Here is a 17,377-nt window from a genome sequence, read left to right on the forward strand (position 1 = left end):
CATGCGTCGGCGTCGTGCCCGCGGGGGCGGGCGGGTCTGGACGGCCGTGAGTGTGCCGCTGCGCGCCGACCCCTCTGCTGTGGCGACCCGGCCCGCGCCGCGACCCGCCGCGCCCGCGGCGAGCGGCGCGGTGCTGACCTCCGCAGCGACATTACCCTCCCCGGAACAAAGGCGCCCGTCGGCTGGGGAGATGCGGACTGTCGGCTGGGAACCGGTCGAGGACTCGCTACGGCCGGCGAGGCCCGGCCCGGCTGCGCATGACTCAGCTTGCCTGGCTGCGTTGCGATGAGCGTGGTGTGGCCCTCTGGCCTCTTGCCGACGCTCGCGGCAGCTCCCGAGCCGGACGCCCAGGCGTGGGCCCGCCGTGTCGTCCTCGCCTCTGCTCGCCGTCCACCGAGCGCGTGTCGGCCAGCCAGGCGTCCCCGAAAGCCGCCGCTGTTGATCGCGACATGTGGAATTCAGCGTGTGCCGCCCCGGGCTCAGCCAGATCCTCTTGATCTCCACAAAAAGCGGCTCTCCCGCGGCGGCTCGCGCTGTTTTCGGCGGCGCTCACGCCGGACCGGGCGCGCGGGCGGCGGATCCTCCACACAGAGCCTCCCTCGTCGCAACTGGGATCTGTCTGAGGAGCGCTGCCGGCCGACCCCGGACTCCGAGGAGCGCTGCCGGCTGTGCCGGCCGCCGCTCGGGACGTGCGCCGCTGGAGACGTCGGTGGCGCTGAACGCACGCGCGGCCATCACCTGCGCCGGATCGCATCAGACGGGTCGTGTCCAATCACGCCACAGATGGCGCTTTGCGGCACCAGAACTGATTGGTGCATTGTGGGCCGGCGGACGAGGCGGCGCCGGCCGGCCCGCGCGCTGTCACGCAGGCGGCGACACAGCTGCGTCGCTCCCGCGGCCCGCTGCAGATCTTATCAGGCAGCTGCGGCCGTCCCGCAGGGCCGCCCCCGGGAAACCGCGCAGGCGAACGCGCAACTCTGCCCGCAGATTTGTGATCGGGTGACCGGACTCGCCGTGGGAAAGGGCGTCGCGACTGGACTCGGCTCCGCGTCCGCAGCGGAAGCTTGGCGGAGCTGTCCCGCGCCCGGCGGACCGTGCGGACAAGCGGACAGTCGTGGCGCGGTGGAGGCGCTTCTGCGCGGCGTCTGTGTGCCTGTGTGTTTGAACGCCGAGCGCGGGCCATGCAAGTGACAAACTTGTTTGTTTTCCCAACGCGGCTGGTCGGTCGGACGTCGAGCCGTTGCTGCATCGCCGCGTGCTAGCGGGGGGCGCGACGCCGCGGCCCGCGTGGCCGTCATATGACCGTTCGTTCCGCTCTCTTGCAGAAGATCGACCCCGAGCTGATATTCACCAAGCAGGAGCGCATAGGCAAGGGCTCGTTCGGCGAGGTGTTCAAGGGGATCGACAACCGCACGCAGCAGGTGAGAGCCCGACCAGGCCCGGCGCCGGCGCTGCCGGGCCGCCGCGGCCGGCTTTTCTCTTTCCCTTTCTCCGCGGCGGCGGCTGGAACGGCGCGCGACCCCGGCCGACCTTCGGTGACCCACGGCGACCCACGCCTGACCCGGAGCGCCGTCCACGCGGCGGGCGGCGGGACCGGCACCTGACGGTAGGGGGGGGGGGGGGGGGGGCAGCAGGCGGCAGCTGTGGGTCAGGTAGTCCGGTCCATGGGAGCGGCAGCCGGCAGCTGTGGGCTGGAGTGTCGGGTCCGAGGGAGCGACAGGAAGCAGCTGTGGGTCGGGGAGTCAGGTCCAAGGGAGCGACAGGCGACAGCTGTGGGTCCGGGAATCAGGTCCGAGGGACCGGCAGACGGCATCTGTGGGTCAAAGTGTTGGGTCCAAGGGAACGACAGGCGGCAGCTGTGGGTCGGGAGTCGGGTCCGAGGGCGCGATAGGTGGCAACTTTGGGTCAGGGAGTCCGGTCCAAGGGAGCGACAGGCGGGAGCTGTGGGCCTGGAAGCGGGGTCCAAGGGAGCGACAGGCGGCAGCTGTGGGTCAGGAAGTCGGGTCCAAGGGAGCGACAGGAAGCAGCTGTGGGTTGGGGATTCGGTCCAAGGGAGTGATAGGTGACAGCTGTGGGTCGGGGAGCCGGGTCCAAGGGAGCGACAGGTGGCGGCCGTGAGCCGGGGTTGAGACTGTGGAGTGACCGCTGACCGCCGCCGACTCGGTGTGCGCGACACCACTGGCGCCGTTGTGGCTGCGCAGCACTGCTGCAGCCAGAGGCGGGTCACGTCTCGCAGCGGTATCGACCGAACTGAATGCCGTCGGCTGGCAGACTCCCGGACGACGCGAACGCTGGCTGCGGGCGATCAGGGGGACTGGCGGCGAACCGCCCGCGCGGTCTTCGGCGCGACTGTCTCCGCCGTCGCCTGGTCGCGCCCGGCAGCGCGGGTGGAGATCGGTGCCCGGCTCGTCAGCCGGCACCGATCGGCCGGGACGCCGCGGTCAGAGCGACTGCACGCTCCGGCTCCGCCGCGGGGAGAGGGTGGCGTCGCCCGTCCGCGGCCGACGGCGGAGCGGGTCGGCGCGCAGACGGCAGTGCCGCCGCGTCTGGGAGCCGAGAACGTTACCCCGTCGAGGGGAGCAGGGTTCGCCCGGTTCGTCTGGGGCTGGAGCTGTACAATCGCTTGCCACGCGCCTTTAGTGGGCACACACGCTACGTTTGGACGTGCTATTAAGAAAGGCATTTGCGCACATATAGGCGTGGTCCGCATGACTGGTTAAAGCAATATGGAATCCAGGCCGAGGTCAAGTGATTCGAGTTTTACAAATGGTTGACCGGTGACCAGAGAAAGCTGTCCACTTCTTCGGGCGACCCGTCCTCGGTGCCGTATCGGAAACAGGTGTGCGCATTTCTAAAACCGGCCTTGGCCCACACCATAATTGAGCGTGCGGAGGCATTCGGCATTGTTTGTCGCTACCATTCGAAGCGAATGAATCCCGACGCAAAAAGCTCATTCCGATCGCTTCCCCGGGCGTTTTAGGTGTTACATCGATGCAGTTTATGACCAGTTGGCTATCGTCATCACGCTGCGCTTTCTTTGTTAATTTTCGTCAGCCGCATATGAAACTTTTTGCGCCAGACCATGAATGCCCTCAGGGTAGACAAGCATTTGCCGTTTTTTGTCAGTGGTTGTATGCCACAGTTGTTTGCTTCTCAGCCGTGCCACTGTCGTCAGGGCACCTGCACAGCGTTGTCCCCGGGCAGCTGCGCCCCGGGAGGCAGTGCTTGCTTCTCAGTCGTGTGCCACTGTCGTCAGGGCACCTGCACAGCGTTGTCCCCGGGCAGCTGCGCCCCGGGAGGCAGTGCTTGCTTCTCAGTCGTGTGCCACTGTCGTCAGGGCACCTGCACAGCGTTGTCCCCGGGCAGCTGCGTCCCGGGAGGCAGTGCTTGCTTCTCAGTCGTGTGCCACTGTCGCCAGGGCACCTGCCCAGCTCCGCTGCGGGAGGCGGGAGATCAATACCGATTCTGCAGCGGCTAATGCAGTGTCACGCCGACCGCAGTGCCCTTGTCAGGGCTGATTAGCACTTTAAGGAAATCTCCTCACTGTTCATTCACACCATGACAGCCGGCGTCTGCACAAAAGGAAAACGGCTCACCCACGCGGCCTCGTAGCGCCGCCGTTTGTTTTTCCGCGGTGTGTTTTCCTCGGCAGACGCTGATGTTTTCAGCTGGGTTGGGCGCAGGCTTGTGGTGTTCACAACTCAGGGCGTTACCGCCAGGGGCGGCCGCCAGACCGTGAGCAGTGGCAGTCAGGACGCCTGTGGTTGTGGTCAGCACGCGCAACTCGCTGGGGCCACACGTGGGGTTCGTCGTCCAGGTCCCATGTCCCGTGTGGGACCGTCAGCGAGGGAGGAATGGGGGGGGGACCTGGGGGGGATGGGGTGGTCGGCGTGGGGCTGACAGATGGCGAATCCCTGTGTGACCGGCGGATGGACTGTGCGGCGGGCGGGCGGGTAGGTGGGTTGGCGAGCGGGCCTGATGGCGCCGTGTGCGCCCGGCTGCGGCCCATCTCCGGAGCGGGAGATCGTCTGTCGGATGGACTGTGCGGCGGGCGGGTGGGTGGGTTGGCGGGCGGGCCTGATGGTGCCGTGTGCGCCCGGCCGCAGCCCATCTCCGGAGCGGGAGATCGTCTGTCAGATGGACTGTGCGGCGGGCGGGCGGGTGGGTGGGCGGGCGGCCTGATGGTGCCGTGTGCGCCCGGCCGCGGCCCATCTCCGGAGCGGGAGATCGTCTGTCGGCGCCGACAGCGGTGTCACCGGCGGTCGGTCGTACCCTGTCGCCACCGGTCGGACGGGCTGCAGGCGGGCGCGTTTCCTCTGATTACTGACGAGCCATTTGATCGCATGCACAACATGATTGCTAGAAGATACGTACGTCGGAGCTTTTGTTGACAACGTCAAGGACGAACCGGCGGCTGGTAGGAAAACACTAGAAATGACGGCATTTTGCAGGAAGTTAGCTGGCTTGTTTGTAAAGAAACCGAATTTGAGACAACGCCACTAATTGTGAAGGCTTCTTGCGACGATCCAATCCACAGGTTTGGACGCGTTTAGTTTCAGATTTAGTTTCTTTAAGCAGTTTGGGGCGCGTTCTGAAAAAGTTTAAATAGTTCCAGGATTAGATCGTTGGAGAGATTGGAATAGTTTCAGAACTCGATCCCCATCTCTGTTGCCGTCATGTTCGTGTTCTTTGATTGTCCAATTGACCGTCGATCGGCTTGTCACGCGCCAGTGAGTTTGTGGACATGACGTCTGAGACGGCGCCGGCGGCAGCTGGCGCTGGACCGTGATGTCCGGTGGCGACAGACTGCTCCTGGTCCGCCCGGGGCCGTCTGCGCCCTGTGCCTCCGGTGACGGCGGCGCCCCCTGCTGCAGGTGGTGGCCATCAAGATCATCGACTTGGAGGAGGCCGAGGATGAGATCGAGGACATCCAGCAGGAGATCATGGTGCTGTCGCAGTGCGACTCGCCATATGTCACCAAGTACTACGGCTCCTTCCTCAAGGTGGGTGTGGTGGACATGCCGCAGACGGCACAGGACAAACAGCAGACAGCACAGGGCAGATAGCAGACAGCAAACATCAAACATCACAGGACAGTCAGGAGGCAGCAGACAACACAGGACAGACAACAGACAGTACAGACGGGGTGGGCGGACCCCGGTCACCGTTGTAGTGTTATTCCACAACCGTCGTCTATCGCTAGAAGACGTTCTGCAGAGCGCCACCATTGTTGACTCACTAATAACTGTTGTACCTTCGCTTGAGATGTCGTTAGCACCGTGTATTGCCGGGCGAAGTTGGCATGACCGGTGACCTGTATCTGATGAGGCCGCAGCACCAGTCGTGGCCAGTCACTGCTGGCCACGACACTGGTATGGGGACGCGGCGGGTGAATGCTCGGAGTGACCTAGGAAAATCACTGGTCATGCAAGTGCCGCAAACCCTGATTTCAACGGTCTGGCCCAGTATTGGTCACTGCCGTCTTCATTCGTTGCGCCTCTTTGTACTCTTCGTTATGCGACACTTCTCAAAGACTGGCTTTGTCGCGAGTTGAAATCGCGCACTTGGATCGGTCGGGATGACCCAGTTTTGATGTGTTTGTTCCCTGTGTCCTTTCGTCACTAGAAGCGAAAACAAAACAATTCCCTGTCGACCACTTATTGGGAGATAAAGTGGATCATTGCACTACCACACCAGTCACGAAAGATCTTGTCGCCTTTATCTCGCTGGTTATTTAAGCGGCTGTCAAGAATTTCTGACTCAGTCAGGCTGCCAGGGGTTTGGGTTAGGGAGGGGAGGGGCATATCACGCATGTCTGACACCAACCATGGCTGCTGTTGTGTGTTTCAGCTTAAGGCGCCACATTTGTGTCATGTGCGTAAAAACAGTGATAGTCATGACAATATGTCGACGGAAAACGTAGCATATGCCCGCGACATAAATCGATAATATAAACCAAAGCACTCTGCGTAGCACTTTATATCTATGTGATACGTGACTTCATGACCTCATGCTTAAGGTGATAATGCTAACGTGCCGTCCGGGACGGCGGGTACAGGGCTTCGGTCAGAGCCCCTGGTGCTGACTGTGTGTTCTGTGGGCTGTGCCCTGCCATTGTTACGCGCCGCAGGGGTGGCGCTGCCGCCGCTGTAACGCAGCGTACGCCGCCGGTTGCTGTGGCTGTGGGTGTGGCGGACCGGCGGGGCGTTCGCTCCATGGCCGCGGTCTGCGCCGGCCCGCCGGGCGTGAACTGGATTCCCGGCCCACTCGGCGACGGCGGCGCACGAGCGGCGCCGCTCGTGACGGCTTGTGACGGCGCCGGCGCGCACTGACCGTTCCCCGTCACTTTCTCCGCGCCGGCGCGGCACTCACGCGGTCGGCGGGCGCCGCCGCCGCCGCCGCCGCTGCCGTCACTGCGTGGACGTGTCATGTTCGACACGGGTCGGGTCGGCACGGCAGAGCAGGCGGCGCCGCCGCCGCCGCGCAGCCGGCCGCAAACACGCCGACGGCCCGCCCGACGAAGGCCGCGTCACGCCCGAACGGGCGTAAACACCATCGGGCTCACCGCCGAACGAAGGCCAGGCTGGGATCCGTCATGAGCTCGGCGAGGGCCACGGCGAGCGACGTGGGACGCAACGCGCGCGATCTGAACGGCCGATCTGATATCGTGCAAAGCACTGCTCGTCGGCGTTTGCGGCGCGGATGGGAACCAGCGGGAAGAACCGTTTCGTTTCGTGACATTTCCCCGGAGCGGTGTGATGAGCGGGTACTGGTTCACACCCGGCGTATTTTGCGACCGTCCAGCCGGCGCCGGCTTGTGAAGCAGCTAAAGAGAGCCGTCATGCACGCTCCCACCGGCGCGGCTCTCTCGGCCGCCGTGCGCGACCGGTCGCGTTCGGCGGACGTCGCCGACTTTCTGCGCTCGGTTCTCACGCGGCGGCCCGGTTGCGCGGCCGGCCTGCGCCGCTGCACGCCGCCGGCGGGGGCGGCCGCGCCGCGCTGCCGCCGTTTCACAATGCGCCGGTTTTTGGCAGCCGTTGCCCAACGGACGATGGCCGCCGCCGGGCGAGGATCGGCTCGTGTCCGGCGGCGGTCCGTGACCCCGGGCCGTCTCCTAGCTCGTCAGCCGACCGGTCAACTGACGGGTCGGCATGCCGTCCGGCAGGGTCGTGGCCGTCTCATACGGCGCCGCCGCCGCCGCCGCCGGTCCAGTTTTTGCGTCCGGCTGTGTGTCGGCCCGGCTCGGATGGCTTGGGCCGGGCCGTGTTTTGCCGGCGCTGGCCGGGTCGGTCGAGGTCGGGCGTGAGTCGGTCTCCGGCGGCCGGGTGATGCGTGCGCCGGCAGCCCGGCCCCGACGGCGCGCGCCGCGCCGCGGCCTCCGAGCCCGGCGGGGGGCGTGCGACGCCGGGCCACGCGCGTGAATCACCGGGCCCCGCCCGCCCGCCGCCGCGGCACGTACGCGAGGTCTGCGCGTGTCGCCCCCGCCGCCTGTGCCAGGCAGATTTGCCGGCCTGGCCCGCAGCCCCCGCGGCTGTCGGTTCGGTCCGGGCCGACGTGTCCAGTCCCGCCTGGTCCAGTCCGAGCGGCCGGGTCAGGTCTGTGGGTCACGGCTGTCGGCCCGGCCGGCGGCGGTGGCTGAGGCCTCCGCGGGTGTCGAACAGCGGCGCTCCCGCGGCCACCACCGGCCGCTTCCGGTGCGCTGTGCCAAATTCGTCAGCGCGGCCGCGCAGGAGCGGCCCTCGTCGGCCGTAGCGGTGACGCAGGCGTGGTTCGGGGCTCGGCCGCGAGGCGGCGCGTCGAGCGGCGGCGCGGCGTCCGCCACGTCCCCACGTACCGGCGCGGCGGGCGGCAACAGATGGTGGAGGACCGCCGGAGGACGGCGCCCCGTCCGGCGTCCCGCCCCTCGGCAGCGGCATGCGGTCCCAGGAAGTGGCCGCTCGCCTGGCCAGCGGAAGGTAGTCATCCTCGGCACGGCCGACCGGCGAGGCGGGCCGGATGGGATGCGGGTGAAGGTGGAGGCAGCCGGCGCTCGCATTCCGCGCGCCACAGGTGACCCGGATACGGGTGCTGGCCACTGCACGCCGCGCACGGGCGCGTGCGTGCCGGTGCGCCCGTCGCGGCGTCAGCGACCGGTGCAGGGAGCCGCATGTCACCGTGACCTTGGCCGGCCGGGGACCTGCGGCGGCCGTGCCATTGTAAACACGGCCCGCCCCGGCGCCGTGCAGATTGCGCGACCGGCTCGGGTTCGGCGCCGCCCGGTCGGGTTCGGTGGACGGCACCTGAGCGGTGCCGGGGCGGTCAGGCCGGCGCGGGCGACGCCGGTGCGCGGCCAGAGGCTCGCTGAACGCCGGCTGGCCGCGGACGGCCGCGGGGAACGGCGGCGCGGCGACACGCCCGGTCTCGGGGGCCGCCGGGCACGCTGGGAGACGCCTGGCGCGATGGTCAGGCGGAGGCGCGGGTCGCACAGTGCGCGGTCGGGGCGACGAGGACGACGGCTACTGCGGCTTGTCGAACCGGTCGGCAGCGCGCCCGGGGAGGGTCCGACCGCGACCGGGCGCGGTCGGGAGAGTCGACCTATTGCAGCGCCGTCGCGGTCCGCGCCCGGTGGGACGCGGTCGATGGGGCCCGTGGAGCGAGGCGGCGACAATGCCAGGCGGGCGCGCTGCGGCTGCCAGTGACGGGTCGGCACGTACCGGAGCCGTCATCGATCATCGCTGGGCCGGCGGACAATCTGCCGGCGATCTGTTGACTCGGGCCGGCCAGCGCCGCTGTTGACTCGCAGACGCCGACGTAAATAGGCGCCCTCTGCTGATGGCGGCGCCCCGGACGGGGTGCTCGCCCGGAACGAGTCTGGGTCCGCGAGTGCGGCAGGTACGGCTGGGATGATCGTGGGAGGACGAAAGTAGCCTTGGAGTTGCTTTCTGCGGCCGATGAATGCGAGTAGCGGTGGCTAGTGTGAGGGTTTCTCACCGGGATGACATGTCGTGGCCATATGCTCCGCGGCTTGCGCCTGTTCCTATTGGTAATAGAAACACCTCCCCTGTACGACGTCCGCTATGGATTCTGACGCTCTCGAACGAAACTTTGGCTCACCTAGGGGTCATGTTGCATCCAGAAACGACCGCTGCTTAATGGATGAATCAAGCGCGACCCCATGCGTGCCCTGTGACAGGTTTTTCACTTCGTGTTTTTGCTGTTGTAGGTTACGCGCGTTGCCTTGACGTGCAGCCGGGGCTGTTGTCGGCCTCCAGAAAAGCCCGGCCCTGCGAGTGGGCGTTTTTGTGTGTGTTGTTCCGCGCGTTGCCTGGTGCTTGATCCGCCCCAGCACCGTTATGGCCACGGTGCGGCCCCGCCCGGCCGGCCCGTGTTTATGTGGTGTGTGTTCGTGGCGCTGCCTGTTGTGAAGTCCGTGGCGCGCGGTCGGCACCGGCGCCGCCGGGGCCACGCCGGCGTTCCGCCTGCTGAGTCTGTGTGCAGGTGGCGGTGACAGCCCAGTGACCCAGCTCGGCCGCCCGGCGCCCGCCGCGCCGTGCCGTGCCATGACGCCGTCGCCGTCCGGCACCCGCTGGCTGCCGCCTGACCCGCGCACGTCCCCGCAGGGCACCAAGCTGTGGATCATCATGGAGTACCTGGGCGGCGGCTCGGCGCTGGACCTGATGAAGGCCGGCAGCTTCGAGGAGATCCATATCTCAATCATCCTGCGCGAGGTCATCAAGGGGCTCGACTACCTCCACTCGGAACGGAAGCTGCACAGGGACATCAAGGGTATGCCAAACCTCTGCTGCGCTTCACTCCTGCGTGTCGTATTTACCTTCGTGTACGTTCCGTGCTGTCTTTAGCTTTGACTGATATCCAGCGCTTTGCCATCGCAATGTCCCACCTCGACTCGCCTTTCACTCTGATTTCACCTTGGGTGCTTGCTCCTTGAGGGGGCTCCTCCGAGGAATTAGTTCGTAATCTTTCACGTAAGCTGTATCACCCGTTTTGTTTGCCAACATGCGCGCATGTGTCAGATCGACTCGTCACGTTTGCTCGTCATGTTGACGCCTCCGTGGAACTCTGTCAGTGCTTCTTCGCAAGTTTCTAGTACTTTGTTCCGTGACACCGTTTTGCTATCACCTCGCGAATTGCCTCGCGAGATTACAGCTCTTTGAACTCGTGTCTTGATTTGCATCCCTGGAGCAATTGGATCAGTGTGTTGGCGCCGTTGTCGTGACTCCCAAGCCCTTAATCTCATTTGGCCTTAATTGCCGCGGTCTACTGCGAGCACTTCGGCGACGTGTTCTGTCTTGCCTGACCCGCCCTGGTCTGTGCCGTCCTGCTCTGCACTGCGCCCAGCTGCCTCTTCCTGCCGTATCGTGTCCAGTCCTGTCTCTCCCCGCTATTCCGTCGGAGCTTGCCCCCTGCCCCGCCTGTGTCGTCCGGTTTGTCCGAGTGACGGTCCGTGTGACGATCCGTCTGACGCCCCCGCCCCCCCCCCCCGCAGCGGCGAACGTGCTGCTGTCGGAGCTGGGCGACGTCAAGCTGGCCGACTTCGGCGTGGCTGGCCAGCTGACCAACACCACTAGCAAGCGGCAGACGTTCGTCGGCACGCCCTTCTGGATGGCGCCGGAGGTCATCAAACAATCGGCCTACGACTCCAAGGTGAGGGTTGTGCCGGCCGGCGCCGGCCCGGCCCCGTCAGCTGCCGAGGCGGCGCGGCCGGACCGACGCTGTGCTGAGGTGTGCAGCTGACGGAGCGGCAGCGACAGGGCCCGGGTGGGTGTGTATCAGTGGGGATTGGCGCTGCGTCGTCTGTGTGAAGAGACGGTGGCAGGTGATGACGTTGTGCTGGTGTACGCGGGTCGGCGGCTGCTGAACGTCGTGCTGCGCGTTTGATCCGCGGTCTGTGTAGTGTTCGGCGTCTGGGGGCCGGCAGGTAACTACACCATCCGGCATGTGTCCCCCCCCCCCCCCCCCGCTCCGCCGTGCTGGATGGGTGCCGGGGCGGAGTTTTGGTCGGAGGCGGTGAGGGGCGGGGCCTCCCCAGAACTCCGCCGGCGTGCCGAGACCGCTGGACTGCTGTCCGGACCGGACAGGACCGGCTCTAACCGGTGCGTCGCCAGCCGGCGACGGACTGCAATTGATTACTGGGCCGGAGGCGCTCTGGTGGCGTCGCCACGGCGACGCCTTGCAGCCGGCCCCACGGCCGTCGCTCCGGGGCGCTGCCAGCCACGCGGCCCTTCCTGGAACGGGGTCCAGTGTTTAGGTCCCAGCGGCGCCCAGGCCGGCGTAGCCGGGAGACGACGCCGACGCCGTGGTCGACATATCTGCGTCGTCTCCACAGGCATTGGCGCGCTGACAGTGTTTGTTCATGTGCGTATTGTTCGTGGGTCGTATGGCCCTTCCAGAGGATGAGCTGTGCGTGCGTTTTTATATGCGCCAGATGATGGGAATGCGACCCCACCACAATGTGCCCTGACTCGAGCCTGCCTGATAAAGACATGAATGACGTGTGCGTGCGTGTGCCTCTTGCGTTCGTTGTTTTTCGTCGACAGCTCGCTTCTGCGGGATTGAGCGGACTGTCAGCCGGCCGGCCGTCTTCTGCGCGTGTGTACGCTGGCCGTGGCGGCGTCTCACCCGGCCGCTGGCGCGTGCCCGCAGGCGGACATCTGGTCCCTGGGCATCACGGCCATCGAGCTGGCCAAGGGCGAACCGCCCAATTCGGACCTCCACCCGATGCGCGTGCTCTTCCTCATCCCCAAGAACAGCCCACCGCAGCTGCAGGGGCCCTACACGCGCCAGTTCAAGGAGTTCGTGGAGGCCTGCCTCAACAAGGACCCGGAGAACGTGAGTGGGTCGGGCGCGAGGGCGGCGGCGGCCGCCGCCTGCCGACGCCGTCCGGACGGCGGCCGACGCTCCGGACCGGCGGCTGGAGGCCGGGCGGACTGTGCCCCGGCTGCGCGTGGCCGGCCAGCCTGGCGAGGGCCGGCTCGTGCTCCGGACCGGCGGCTGGAGGCCGGGCGGGCTGTCCCAGCCGCGCGTGGCCGGCCGGCCAGGCAGGCTGTGTGCCGGTCTGGGGGCGGCCGGCGCGCGCCCACGCGGGAGGCCGCGCGCCGCCTTGTAAGGCCTCGCAGGGGCCGGCGCCCGCACTTGTGCGATTTCCCCCGGGACCTGGGGCTGAAGAACGGTCAGGGCACGGCCGGTGAACTGTCAGGGCACGGCCGGTGAACTTTTGGACGTCCATAACTGGTGGAGTGACCACTGCTTGGCGCCTTGCAGTAGCCCTGGACTATCGCCCGATATACGACAGTGGTTTATGCTCGGGGCTCGCTTGTAGTCGCCAGTAGGAGCGTGCCCGCGAGTGATGGCAGATAAGTGACGTGATGCCATGGAACGTAGACCGATAGCATGATAATCAATTCCAAAAGGGGAGCGAGCGCATGACCAACGCCGCTCGCATCATGTAAAGTTACAATACTCCATACTAATACACCCACGATAGACTTCAGCGTGGTCGAGGGACCCGTTTTGGTCACGACACAGCCGATGCCGGATTGGAGCGCGTCTCGTGGGATCGGGAGCCGTGTTCGGTACCACGTTACGCCCAGGTGTGCGGGACGGCGGGAGCTGGCGGCTCTCGCCGCGTCTTGGGTGGTGCGGTGGGGCGCTCATGTGGCTGATCCGCTCCCCGCCCCCCCCCCCCCCCTCCCCGGCCGGTCTTTCCGTGATGACGGGGCGGGCGCCCTGTGGCGATCCTTATGGAGCTGTCTGCACCGCATGAGCCGCGCCGCCGTCCCGGACGAGTTTAGAGGCGTGGGCCTGGTCGCGGCACAGGGCGGATTTGCTCCGGATCCGACCTGCTCGGCAGTCGGGCCGGTCTTGGCGCGGTGGAACGTTATGCAACAGCTGCCGTATTGGTCCACGAGGCATTCTTTTGTCCGACGCCGTGACCTCGCCGACAAGCGTGGTGGAACGTTGCGCGTTTCGGCATTCTCTGCCTTCTCGCGGCGTCAGCGCCACAGCGGGGATTGAGGCGTGCGCGTGCGTGAGCATTAGCCAACGCAACTTTCGCTTTTGAGGGCGACTGAAGCGCGATGGCCGTTACCAGCTCCGTGGAAACCGCCCCGGCGCAGCGAAGGCCGCGCCCAGCCGTCACGCCCGTCCCGTGTCCGCAGAGGCCGACAGCCAAGGAGCTGTTGCGGCTGCCGTTCATCCGGAAGGCCAAGAAGACTTCGTACCTGATCGACTTGATTGACCGGCACAAGAAGTACAAGATGACCAAGCAGGACGACTCGGACAGCAGCGAGGAGACCGACTCGTGAGTAGCAAGGGACTCAGTACCGCACGCTCTCATCGCCGCAACGCGCGACCAGCGCTACACGCGGTGGGGCGGGTGGCTGTGTGGGCGCGCGCGTGACTCTCGCGTCATAAGTGGCTGCGCTGGTTATGGAGCAACCCGATGCATCCGGCCGATATTGGGCCACGTTGTAGTCTGTGCAGGAAGGATAAAGCTGCGCGGGACTTCAACCTACAGGCGACGAGGGTTCGCCGATGTCGTGAATGGGTGTAACCGCCCGCGGTGGAGATAACCGCATTCCTACGCTTGGCCTCAACCGGTTGCTAGGTCATTGGTTAGGCGCCCTATTTCAAACCGATTCGGAGAAGTTGTATGGGCATATTTCCGGCACGTTGGATGAACGAGCCCCTTGCATTACGTAATGACGTAATCACGTCACTTGTGGTTTGTTTGTCTAATTGCGTGTTCTGCGCCCAGCAACAGGACATGTGTATGCTTCGGTCACGTGATTCTGGCGTCGTGGTTTAAATTCCTTTTAATCGCCAATCTAATGTTAAGTATCGTGGCTCTCGAGCACCGCGCCGCATCGGCACACACTGGGAAAATGTCACTGATCTGAACAGCCAAAATGACAGTGATTTGTTGACGTCGACACAATTAGACAGCGATGGATGATCTAAGTGATCTTTTAAATCACCATTATCGCTCGCCAAGCCTGATTAACAACGTAACCGCGTTTACATTCTGAGACGAACATTTTCATAAGCTTTTCCAGTGAAATGCTCGTTATTCGCTCGAGCAATTCAGCGGCTCTGTCAGTTTTATCCTGCCATCGATTGCCGCTGATGGCTTGCTTTAATTAATGTAATCGATATCTGAACGTGGCTACCTGCGACGTGTGACGAATTGAACGGTTTAGAGCACATTATGGCCATTAATCTTGAATTATCTGGTACGAAATAGGCTTTTAAGTTATATTTGCATTGGCTGGTTACGCAATGTTCTTGCACTGCAAAGGATTGAATGATTCTGGGAAGATCGCGCTGCAATGTTCTTTTAGTGTGCGAAATTCTCACCAGCTTTTAATGATCTTCGTAGATTATGCAATTGATGGGGCAGGCATGAAGTGCGCAAGGGGCCGGAACACTCGGAACTTCAGCACTCGTTTGTATTCCTATTCGTCTGGAGCTAAGCTAACACTCTGCTACTTACGTGCAATCAAAGCGGACACGTTCGCCACCCCTTGGCCCATTTCTGTCCGACTGTTTGCACAGTGGAACATGCAAACCATCGTCGTTGAGTCATGACTAATGAACTGGACGTGGGGCCCGTTAAGAGGCGTGGTTGGCTCATGTTCTGGCGATGCGCGGATACGTGACGTACGCTGGGACTCACTCGGTGTGTGTGACGGACGTGGCCGGCAGCCGACCGGCGGCGCGCCGGGCCGACCCTCTCGTGGTTCGGTGCCGCGGCCCGCCCGCCCCCTGCAGCCTGACCCGTCTCGATCCGCAGCCCGCCAGAGGGCGGCACAGTGCCGCGACGGCGCGGCTGCAGGAGAGCGCGCCGTGTGACGGCTGTCGCCTCTTATGGGGCCGCCGCGCGAGGCGGTCCAAACCCGCCGGTCGTGCAGCGACCAAGCGTGTCACTTGTGGCCCATGTCGATGACTGGATGATTTCTTATTCGGGGTGCAATGAGCGCGGTACCATGCGTACCGGATAGGGCGGGATAGTCGACGTGATGTCCTCAGTCGCGACGGGGTCGCCTGTGGGACGCCCTCCGCTGCGCTGGAGTCACCGGCCGTGCTGACGCCGGCCGGCGCCGATCGCCCGCAGGGAGGGGTCGCGGAACGACTCCGACCTGGACGAGCCGTGGGTGCCGACCATCCGCGGCCCGTCGTCGGGCCGCCGCCAGACCGAGCTGGACAACGTCGACAACGGCGGCAAGGCCGACCGCGACATCGACAGCATGAACCACAACAACCGGATACCGCCCCAGGTCATCACGCAGGTCAGTGACGGGGTGCCGGGCCATCACTTGGAGCTGTCAGATACCGTGGTATGTCAGGCCGCCGGGCAGCTGCGTTCGCCCGCAGAGCCAGGCCCGTGACCCGTGCGTGGCGGTGTGCGTACCGTTTTCCTGTAGATCTCGCTGGGTTGTGTCGCCGTCCCGGGTGGATCTAGCTGCGTTGTGTCCCCCCTCACCCCCTCCCCCTCCGGCCTGCAGCGTCCCGTCCAGCCCCTAACCCGCGCGGTCCGTCCCCTCCGCAGCTGCAGAACGGCTCGGCGCTGCCGGACGTCTCGCCGCTGACGACACCGACGCCGCGGTCTCCGGAGAAGGAGACGCCGCCGCCGCGCAGTCCGGTCAGTGGCGCCGCCGGGGCATCGACCGGGGGTCACCCGAGGCGCGGCCGGCTCCGGCGCGGCGGGGCGCCGCAGACCACGTGCGGGGTAGAGCTGGCAGCCGGTTGCACACCGGTTGACCCGTGTTGAGTTCGGGACGTGATGAGATGTCGCAGGTGGCGGACGACGCGGTCGTGTGATCTGTTGTGGTCGGTCAGAGCGGTCGTCGCGACCTGCCTGCGTTGTCGGGTGTCGTCGCCGTGCTGTCCGCCGCTGTCGCCCGCCGTTGTGTCGGCGGCATGGCCCGTGTCGGGCTGCGACGCCGCGCTGACGCGCCACCCATGTCGGACAGACGCGGCCTACCACGTCGGCGCCGCCGCCGCCGACCGAGCACCGCCGGTCGGTGGCGGAGAGCCCGGCCGAGCCGGCGACGCCGGCGGCCGGCAACAGACGCCGCTCGTCGGGCAGTCCGAGCAAGGTCGTCAGTCCCACCAGCCAGCACCCGAACCGGAGCCGCACGCTCAGCGGTGTCATCCACCCGCTCATGTCCGAGGTCGGTACACCCGCAGGCGGCCGGCGAAGCGAGGGGTTGGGGGTGCAAGTACTGCGCCACAGGTCGGGCTTTGTTTCCCAGTGCAGGCGACTTGCAGGGGCTCAGTTTCCACACGGGGATTGATGATGCCAATGGAAGCGGCGTTGTTGACCCGACGGCTTTCATTACTTGGCCGCGTCTAGGCCGAAGTCAGCACCTGGAGTAACGGCATGCGCTCCCTCTGGACCGGGGGCATTCTTGACGCCCGTTGTGCATGACTGTGTGTGATAGCGGCGGCCGGTGCGTGACCGACTGCGACCGTGCCGGCAGCTCCAGCGGCGACACCGGAACAGCTACCGGGCGCGCGACTCGTCCTCGCTGGCGCAACGCACTGACGCCATCGACGAGCTGCGCAACGCCTTCGAGCTGGCCGAGCGCAGCGCGCCCGGCATCAGCGACCAGTTCGTGCAGCAGCTGATGGTCAAGCTGGTGCCGAGCATGGGAGAACAGCGCCTGCGCGCCGCCATGGACCGGCTGGCGCGGTGAGGCGGCGACTCCCGGGCGCGCGCGCCCGCCGCACCCGCCGGCCAAAGAGTGCTTGTGATAGCGGCGCCGGCGGCCCGTCGACGCCCGGCAATAAGCGAGTCCGCGCGCCGCTGTACATAGCGAGACAGACTATTTTGCCCAGTCGAGAAGTGATCCAGTGTTGTTGACTTTGGTCGCGAGTCGCATTCCTTCGCTCACCGGGCGGCAGCGCGCGCCCGCTCGCTCGCGCCGAGGTCCGCTAGTCGCCGGCCCGCCCGCCCCACCACGATGAATCCGCCGAGAAATCAAAACCTGCGAGACTAGTACGACCGACGCCGCGGCGACGGGTCGCATCGAACAAACGTGGGGGCCGAGCGCGGGACGGGCCCGCCCGCCGCCGGGGCGGCCAGCCCGCCGGGGCGGCGCCTCGCGGCCCCGCTCGAGTCTAGAATATATTTATTGGCTGGACGCGCCTGTGCTCGATTGACATAGCGTTGTTGATTATAGCGACAATTATGTGTGTAACAAAATGTATATACTAATAACAATACAATATTTGAGCGCGCAGTGCGTGGGTTTCGTCGGAGACCTCAGAGAGGCGCGTTGACAGAGACCCAGGGTCGCAGTGGTTGATGTTCTTAACACTCGCACAGTAATTGCAAAACAAATTTATCATCTTTGAAGTCAGACAACAACTTATC

General features: G+C 65.3%; 1 protein-coding gene across 3 annotated transcripts in view; it reads left to right on the forward strand.

Annotated features, from left to right (window-relative positions):
• LOC119110399 (serine/threonine-protein kinase 26) overlaps window positions 1–17,344 on the forward strand; it is a 41,836-nt gene extending 24,492 nt beyond the window's left edge. For all 3 annotated transcript variants that reach the window (XM_037234212.1, XM_037234211.1, XM_037234213.1), the window contains exons 2-11: window positions 1,326–1,421; window positions 4,875–5,003; window positions 9,600–9,765; window positions 10,487–10,644; window positions 11,644–11,829; window positions 13,158–13,300; window positions 15,113–15,287; window positions 15,548–15,640; window positions 15,972–16,172; window positions 16,482–17,344. In XM_037234212.1, the coding sequence (XP_037090107.1) occupies window positions 1,326–1,421; window positions 4,875–5,003; window positions 9,600–9,765; window positions 10,487–10,644; window positions 11,644–11,829; window positions 13,158–13,300; window positions 15,113–15,287; window positions 15,548–15,640; window positions 15,972–16,172; window positions 16,482–16,697 (1,563 nt within the window). In that variant the 3' untranslated portion in view covers window positions 16,698–17,344. The remainder of the gene's footprint in view (window positions 1–1,325; window positions 1,422–4,874; window positions 5,004–9,599; window positions 9,766–10,486; window positions 10,645–11,643; window positions 11,830–13,157; window positions 13,301–15,112; window positions 15,288–15,547; window positions 15,641–15,971; window positions 16,173–16,481) is intronic.
• The last annotated feature ends 33 nt before the right edge of the window (window positions 17,345–17,377 follow it).

Source organism: Pollicipes pollicipes, unplaced genomic scaffold, assembly GCF_011947565.3.
Source record: "Pollicipes pollicipes isolate AB1234 unplaced genomic scaffold, Ppol_2.1 Scaffold_7231;HRSCAF=8579_pilon_pilon_pilon, whole genome shotgun sequence".
In the NCBI taxonomy this organism is placed as follows: domain Eukaryota; kingdom Metazoa; phylum Arthropoda; class Thecostraca; order Pollicipedomorpha; family Pollicipedidae; genus Pollicipes; species Pollicipes pollicipes.